We start from the raw sequence: 8,496 nt of genomic DNA on the forward strand, positions 1-8,496 counted from the left end.
ACAACGCGTTTTGATTGGTGGATGTTCGATGGTTGGGCCGGATTGGCCAACCCAAAACTGCGCGTTGATATCAATCCAACATTCAATCAAGGAGTTAGCACCATGGGCAAGGTCAAGAAGCGTCGTAACATCAGCCACAAGAACGTTGCGCCTCCCACGGGCGGTCCGTCGCAAGCGGAGATTGATGACGCCATGGAAGGCTTGGACGACGAAGTCGATGCTAACGAGACTGCTGATGCCGCAACCACCACAGTGGCGGCGCGCGGCGGGAAGAAGCAAGTGCCCGACTTCCTTTCCGGGGTACGTCGGCGACTGCTCCATCATGCCATGTCCTCACGAGATCATCCTTGTTGTGTCCATCCAGCTGACCAACCTCCAAGGTTCTGTACGAGAGGCTACGTGTGTCGCGCTGGCATCGTTCTTTGCAGGCGAAGGGACCCCAGACAAGCTGAAAATGCTCGACAAATTGCTCAACGCTGGTCTGTTGAAGAAGCTGCTGCCGCGAGTGGTGGACCCATCGACGCTCGTGCGCCTCCACGCGCTGGGTGCCCTTCGGTACGTCAAGCCACCCTTTCTGTACGTTGCTAAGGTCGTATCGTAGCAACATCAGTGCGTTCGGGGGGTTGGACGTGTCCGAGTCCATGACGAGCGAAGACATTTTGACGCCGTGCATCAAGATTGTGGTGGAATATGCCGTGGACAACGTCGACGGCAAGGCGTCGCCGCACGCGGTGCCCATTCTAGAGCAAGTGTTTGCGCTACTGACAAACTTGTGCGAAAGCTGTTCGCTGGCGTTGGTCCAAGCGACGCACCAGCGCCACGCGTTGCTGCCTGCGTTGCTGCATTCACTACACGTGGCCAAGCAACCGGCGCTCCACCTCGAGACCATGAAGCTGCTGCTCGTACTATGCGACAACAACCCCGACCTGAGCCAGTCGTTTCCCGCCGAGTTTCCCCCGGCGTTGCTGCAGATTCTGCAGTCGCCGGAACATTCCACGAAACTTCGTCTGACTACGATCGGGGTCGCGATTAACCTGCCGAACGTGCTCGAGAACGCGCAGAGTGTTGGTCTGTTGCTCCCCGTACTGCAAAGTGCCGTCGCGTACGACCCCATTGGCGTCGTGGGGCAAGCCCAAGCCGCATCCGAGCAGTGGGACCTGGCGCAGCAAGATTACGGCACCGTCGAAGTGGTAACTTGATGACGTGGCACGCTGAGCGTTGACCTGGATGTTGTAGTTTGCCGACGAAGACGTGGAAGAGCGAGAGCATGTGGAAAAGGTCAAGAAGGCCGTGGCGGTCGTGCGGTCGTGGCGGGAGAACGTTCACATTTTGACGCTGGGCTTGGAATTGCTCAGCAACATGCTCGCGAACGTTGAATTAGGTGCATTCCATTCATATCATAGACGATGTAATGTCCAACGTCGTGGTGGTTATATATGCAGGAGACGACGGCGATGAGTGGGGAAGTGACGACGAAGATGGTATGGAAGAGGTGCGTTTATATTGTCGATTCGATATGAAATTTCCAGATCCATCGACGCTATTGGCTAATATTCAATTTTGATTGGATTTGATTGGCTCTTGCAGAAAGGACCAAGTATATTCAACCAATCAGAACTCTGGCGTGATTCAATATATTGATTCGACAAACCAGGCGAATTTTGGAAGTTTATAGCGAATTCACAATAGTTGAGCCATGTTTGTTCTTGGGATAAGTTGTAATAGGACATTTCCCATTGTAACCTGTGGCGCTCACTGGAATTTTCCTCGTGTGATATATGTTGAAGGGATTTTTTTCCGATGGATGTACTATAGGCGGCGCAAACCCAAGGCAACGCCGCGACGAGTCGCCCCGTGTCCGTTCCCGCTCAAGTGTTTGGTGCTGAAAACATCTTGCCCCATGTATGTGCCTACAATCCTCCATACAATGACGTGGCTGAACGACAACACTTCACAGGTGTACAGCATTGTGCAAAGCGTTGTAACTGTGCCCGCGCATTTGGCCGCTCCCGTGGGTATGTACGACCTTCGTCCAATAATATTTGGTGGTCCAATATGGTTGATATATTTTTTAAATATTAGTGGACGATTTCGCCGCCATTCGTGAACGCGCGCTCAACTGTTTGACGAATTTGGTGGCCAACTTGTCCGTCGCTGGTACGACTTCATTGTAAAACGACCGAGCCACTTCTAAATTGACTGGACGGCTGTGTATATTTCTTGTCTAAATTGACTGGTTGTGTATATTTCACGTCTATCCTTGTAGATTTGACCCGGGGCTGTGATTTAAACCAAGTGTTTCAAGTTGTGTTGGCGCTATATGCGGATGTACAGTCCAAGAACGAGTTGGCGCTGTCGAAAGACTTGTTCCAACCCGACCGCGCCAACACGGGCGACGTCGACGCCGCCGTGTACGTCGTCACCGTTGTTTGTGAGGCTGCCACGTCACCAATGTCTTGATATGGTAGTATGGCCGTGTTGAGTGCGCTCGTGCTTCGATCTGTGGACGACAACTTGCCGCTGAACGTGGCGCCCGAGCACTTGGGCGCCGTGCTGGCCAGTGCGCAAGCTTCGCCGTCGGTGGAAGCGCGCACGAGCGCCGTCCGATTGCTGGGCACGTTGGGCAAGAAGGCGCACTCGTTGCCCGAGAACAAGGTATTGTCTTTTTATTACCCCAAATTTGGTTGACTTTTGTGCGAATTCTTTACCAAATCTATCGATATATCGATTCTTTGTCCTGACTTTTGTATGTAAAGATCATCGAGTATCACACGAATTTCAATCACACACTAATTCGATGTTGTATTGGTTGAAGCGTGGATTTGATTGGCTACTTGATTCGTGTTGTGGGTTTTGATTGGTCGATTATCTGCCGATTGGGTTATTCATTGAGCACCACCCCACTCCAATATCGAATCGACTTGACAATATTGTAACTTGGACGTTGGATGCATTTCGCCACATTGGTTTCAAATCCATGTGTGATCACATTTAAGCTTGTACAAACTATACTTTACAAACAATAGTATACCTGATTTGAGGGACTAGGATTGGCAGAAATTCGACAGAACGTGATTTGATTGGCTTTGGTGGTTCTTGAATCCATTTTCGATTTCCAAACAGTCGATGAGACATTACTCTACATATTACTTGCATGACATGCCATCATGACGATTGAACCGTAGGTCCTCGCGGTGTGTCTGAGCGCCGTGCTGCGGGATACCGACCTCGCCGTGGTGTGCGAGGTCTTGAACGCGCTGTTTGACATCTACGCGGACGAGCAATACGACTCTGTGTTCCACGAGGTGAAATTCTTGACGTCGCTCGAGCATGTTGGCGCAGGGATGAAGTCCAAGGTATATTTATTGTAACAATGTTATAACATGATACACGGAATGGTGATATACAATCGTGGGTGTGTGTGCCGATAGATCAAGAGCGAAGCCAAGTCGCTGGACCGGGAATTGGTCGCCCATGCCAAGGAAACACGGCTCAACCTCCTTCGGTTCATCAAGTACAAGAAGCAGCATCTAAAATAGTTTTATAACGACGTAGAAGTATATGTTATAATTACTGTTATAATAACGACGAGTCGCCCAATGGGGTCTTTTGGCACCTATAGCCGAGGCGAATGAGGCGAATCGCGCCGCGATCCCCGCTGTAGTCGACGGGGCTGGACGTTGGCCAGTACGTGATTGCTGGGTCGAACGGCCCATTCATGTACCACCGAATGCCGGTCGTGGCAAAGACGTCATCGATGCATGACGGGAGCTGGATGGACGCTGACTGGGTGTTCTGCGACGCGTCGGTCGTGATCACAGTGACTTGGGACGTCACTGTCGTGTTGCAGAAGCACTCCACGAGGTAAGGATACACAGGGACTTTGACTGCCGCGCCGACTTCCGCTGCCGTCACGACGGTGCTACAAGCGTAGAGCACGATCAGCAGCAACGCCGCCATGCTTAGAAAAATCTTTGGATTGTATTTCTACCAATCAACGTGTTTTGCGACCCGTTGTTCACGAATCATATTGTAGTATGATTCAGATCGCGTTTTGATTGGCTCCCTCTATTGTCGAATGTATCTTGAACAGTTGCAATTTGTTTACCATGCGCGGTCTGCACGTCCTGGCGGCCCTGTGCCTCTTGACGTTCTCCACATCCAACATCTACTTTGAAGTCCCGTTCAGCCTCCACCAGTACACCATGACCGCCATCTTAGTCGACTCTTTCGTTCATTTGCGCGTCCACAGCGTTATCGACAGTACCGACCGCGTCTGCAATACCACTAACACATCGTTGAACTTTTGCTCGATAAACCTCGAGCCTTTCCATGTCGTGGCGCCATCCGACCGCCTTGTTGCCGTGGACATGCATGCCATATCAGTCAAATCATTTGAGGAAGTCGCCGATGCGGCGGCTGGGATGTCCTATGTCTTGCCCCTCTTCGACGATCCCAACTCGGAATCAAACGATCAAGCAGACGATGACGTACGTGTGCTGAGCGGCTTTGTCCGGCTAACGGTTGTGCATCCTTCCGTGGTCACGTTCGAGCCCTCCCAACGTCGTCGCAGCGCATCTGTCCATTCCACGCATGCAGACTCTCCCTATGACAACGTCGTCCTCGACGATCCCGACGACTCGCTTCGGTTCCATCTGCCGTTCTCGGACTTGGTCGCACGTGGTTGTCGTGTGGAAGCTGTGTACGTCCAAGGCGCCGAGGCAGTTCACCTTCGCGTCGCGTCCATCGACGGTGATTCCACCCATCCATCATCCGTTCTGGACATTGCCGAATCCGATCGCCTCGTCGCCGCCGACACGACGCCCATCACACTTCAACAGTTGGACAACTTATTAGACAGTGAACCAGGCACGTTGGCGTTGCTGCCATTGGTGGACACCAGCGAAGGGCAAGGCAATCAACTAACTGGGTTCATTCTGGTCGAACTTGTCCGCGCCACCACGTTGGTGTTTGAGCCCATGGAGTTGTCGCGAGTGACGGCGCTCGAGCAGGTGCTCGCCACGAATCCAAGCCATCCTCATGTTCACATGCGAGACGACGTATACTTGCATGCAAACGTTAATTCTCCTACCGCCATGCCCCCCCCCACATCTAAAACCTGCAGCTCCACGATGACTAATACGTCGGCTACCAGTAAGGACAAGAACAACATCATTCATAAGCCCAAAGTTGATGTGTATCAACTACCTCTTGTGGTCGACATTGCCCAAGATGATGACGACAAGAATCTCACCAGTGGAAGCCATGTGAATGGCGTGGCAGCACCACAAGGCGGAAACACCAGCAACAGTGCTACGAATATGTACCCCATTCGAATTGAAGACACTCCAAACGCAGCAGCTTCGGCTGAGACCACGTCGCCTTCGTCGACAGCGCCAGACCAACCGTCGCAACAGCAGCATTCTGTGGCGGACCAGCGCAAACTCGGCCTCGCGTTCGAGTTCGACGTGGCCTTTCCCACCAAAACCCGCCTCGGAATCAACTGGGACGCCGACATTGAGGATCGAACTGTCATCGACTCGATCGAGCCGCACTCCCCCGCCGCCGCCCTCGACTGCCTTGAGCCTCGAGACCACCTCGTGGCCATCAACGGCATCAATGTGTCCACTTTTGGTAGGTCCCCCTACTGCCGTTGTTGTTGCTTGATACATTGCGTAGCCCCCCCCGACGTCGTCCCGGTGTATATCAAGTCGGCATGGCCGAAAACCCTGCGGTTTAGTGTCGGAGCGTCCACGCCAGTGGCCCCCCCAGCCCCACCTCAAGTCAACCAGACCGTACCACCAGTTCAATCGGTCACCGAAACGCATCATCATGAGTACCCACTGACTGCGCATGCGGACGTTCCTCGCCTTCGCCGTGACGGTAACCCTTTCACCCCCCCCGCCCTCTTTGTAATACTATTGTTTGCTGTTAGGCGAGGCCTTTTGGTACGAAGTGACCCTCCCTGAGCTGCAAACTCCCGTGGGAATTTACTGGGACTTGCACAATGCCATGTCCAGCACAGTCGTTCACGCGATTGAACCCGGTTCGATCGCCCATCGATTGCAAGTGATCCACCAAGGCGACCAATTGCTGCTGGTCAACGACGCCAACGTGACTGCGCTGGGCCCATGGGACGCCCTCGCGCGCTACAAAGCCACTCATCCCCCCCGCACGTTGCTTTTGTATTGCCCTCCAGTTGATTCTTCGTCCACAACTTCGTCGACTACCCCTCTAGCAACGTCTACAGAAGCCCAAGCCCCAACAATTGTTGTGCCGGATTTAACTCCAGAGGACCCCAAGGTCGAAGCGCGGCGACTTCAGTGGCAGCTTGTACCCCTCTCGTCCGTCCGGTCGGCACGTCAACATGGCGACGTTGTTCAGTATGAGATTCAAGTCACATCGCCCGGCCCCATCGGCATCGTGTGGGATCGCCTCCTTCGTACCAAAACTGAAGTGAAATCCGTTGACGTTCACTGCCGGTTTCCCAACGTAGTGGCGGGGGACCACCTCGTGGGGATCAACGACAAGAACGTGTCCACCATGGGGCCGCAGCAGGTCGTTGTGTGGTACACCCAAGCTTCGTTTCCAAAGCGGCTGGTGTTTCGCACGTCTTCGTCCGCAGCCGCGACCCACAATGTCGAAGCGACTGCCGAGCCCCACGTCACGCACTTGGTCGTGCAAGCCCCGTCCGTGCTGAAGGACTGGGTGCTGCCGCTGGACATGGCCGACTGGAGCACGTCCATGACGACGACAAACGTCACCCTCGTACCCGCCACTCCCGCGTCCAGCTGTTTCAAGCTGAGTTTGCCCCAAATGGTGCTGGGGGACGTGGTGGTGGTCGTTGCCATCCGAGGCGGTTGTTCGTTCACAGATAAAGCGCACCATGTTCTGCACGCCCAAGGGGACGGACTGTTATTGGCCAACAACGTAGCGGGGCCAGGTAGTTTACATATCTTAGTTGGCTCGTGACTCTGAGATTTCACGTAGGCACGTTTCCATTGAACATGCCACATGTGGACCATGTAGCACTCCCTGTAGCTATGTAAAAAAATGAACTGTAGGCGTATATTGCTCACGGTTGAGGGGGTTGACTAGGATGTCGCGGGACGAAGGCGACGTGTTGTTGGCAGTGTTGGCGTACGAATTTGCAAGTACGTCGTCAAAATATATGCGAGATATGCGTGGGTTGCGAAATAGAGTGTTTGGGTATAGGTGCAATGTGGCAACGGCTGCCAAAGGCAAAGTCGACATTACTGGCACCGTCTCAACGCCATTCGGACCATTCGGCGCCTTTGTCCTTCCTTCTATGGCATGTCGAAGGTGACATCGCCCAGACCGTCTCCATGGCGTACGTGGCGGCCTCGTTCGGAACCCCCGTGCGCGAGTCCCAGCCGTTTCAAGTAGTGCTGTCCACCCCCGTGCAAACGGCGTGCCATCGCGACGACGTGACGGTGCGGGGAAAGGGGTCGGTGGTCGTCGTGAAGCATGGCACGTGTTCTTTTACGCAGAAAGCAAAGTACACCTCTACGAGATTGACAAGAGTCTGTTGGTGGATGATGGATGGGTAGGGTCGTGCAACAACTCGGAGCCCTCGGCATGGTGGTGATCAGTGCCGACGACACCCCCGTGGTTCTCGCGTCGGAAGAGAGCGACCTTTCGATATGGGCTGTGTCGTACGTGAAAGGCCCGCGGTTGGTTTTAATATGTATATTGATTGATGTTTGTGCTAGGATTGGTCGGATGGACGGTGACCGGATGCAGCAGATCCTGGCCATGTCCTTGACGGCTCATTCGCCGTTGCTGCTTCGGTTCATGCCGCCCCCTCGAGACGACGCCACAGAAGCGACATAAGCAGTGTAACGTTCGATTGTATGTGCCTTTTTCGACTGGGGCAATTATTCGGCTTTACTACTACTAGTAAGTCTTAGTACTAATAGTACTTGAATATATTACTATTAATAGTATATTTTCAATAGAAATTACTATTAATAGTATATTTTCAATAGAATACAGTATATTCCAATGTGAACTGCAAACTTCCCCGCCTTCTGGTAAACTAAAGTGCTGGCGAATTATTATTACAGCTCTCCGTGAAGATTTGGGCTTTGCAAACAACTACAAAATCGCAACAATACTGAGTATAAACTTTAACGCTACTTGGTATACGTATATTAGACCTCTAACCCAGAGACTGAATGACTGACTAGACACAAAGTAGTTTTTCATATTCTCATCATTCAAATAGAGTGCTGTCAAACTGACAAATACCCCATAGTTCGCCAAAAAAGTAACGTAAATGACCAATTAATTGTGCACGGACCAATTGTTTGTGCACTCAAACCAACCAATCCGCAAGCATGTATTCATCGCGGCAAAACCTCTCAAATACAATACCTCACTTGTCATTTGGCGCCAACATGGCACGTCCACGGTTCCGGTACAAACCTAAGGACTTGGACGATGCTGTTCGTCAAGTTCTTGGTGGTGCAAGTG

At 52.5% G+C, this 8,496-nt stretch overlaps 3 protein-coding genes across 5 annotated transcripts; 2 read left to right on the plus strand and 1 right to left on the minus strand.

Annotated features, from left to right (window-relative positions):
* Positions 1-63: 63 nt before the first annotated feature.
* H257_07801 (hypothetical protein) lies at positions 64-3,973 on the plus strand. Its single transcript, XM_009833445.1, has 12 exons — positions 64-300; positions 365-555; positions 602-1,190; positions 1,237-1,381; positions 1,443-1,492; positions 1,816-1,902; positions 1,958-2,015; positions 2,083-2,157; positions 2,267-2,411; positions 2,469-2,655; positions 3,186-3,356; positions 3,432-3,973. Exons 1-12 carry the CDS (start codon positions 103-105, stop codon positions 3,537-3,539), a joined length of 2,004 nt encoding a protein of 667 aa, XP_009831747.1. The 5' UTR covers positions 64-102; the 3' UTR covers positions 3,540-3,973.
* H257_07802 (hypothetical protein) lies at positions 3,352-3,973 on the minus strand. The gene has a single exon (XM_009833446.1). It carries the CDS (start codon positions 3,958-3,960, stop codon positions 3,577-3,579), a length of 384 nt encoding a protein of 127 aa, XP_009831748.1. The 5' UTR covers positions 3,961-3,973; the 3' UTR covers positions 3,352-3,576.
* Positions 3,974-4,109: 136 nt separating this feature from the next.
* H257_07803 (hypothetical protein) lies at positions 4,110-7,943 on the plus strand (the record flags this gene model as incomplete). 3 transcript variants are annotated; one of them, XM_009833447.1, is made up of 8 exons in its annotated part: positions 4,110-5,634; positions 5,680-5,883; positions 5,936-6,943; positions 6,991-7,045; positions 7,099-7,154; positions 7,216-7,519; positions 7,572-7,676; positions 7,734-7,943. In XM_009833447.1, 8 exons carry the CDS (start codon positions 4,110-4,112, stop codon positions 7,852-7,854), a joined length of 3,378 nt encoding a protein of 1,125 aa, XP_009831749.1. In that variant the 3' UTR covers positions 7,855-7,943. The 3 variants fall into 3 exon arrangements, with proteins under 3 accessions (XP_009831749.1, XP_009831750.1, XP_009831751.1); XM_009833448.1 differs by having other exon boundaries at positions 7,216-7,676; XM_009833449.1 differs by having other exon boundaries at positions 6,991-7,154; positions 7,216-7,676.
* Between the last annotated feature and the right edge of the window lie 553 nt (positions 7,944-8,496).

The sequence above is a fragment of the Aphanomyces astaci genome, assembly GCF_000520075.1.
Source record: "Aphanomyces astaci strain APO3 unplaced genomic scaffold supercont1.16, whole genome shotgun sequence".
In the NCBI taxonomy this organism is placed as follows: Eukaryota; Oomycota; class Saprolegniomycetes; order Saprolegniales; family Verrucalvaceae; genus Aphanomyces; species Aphanomyces astaci.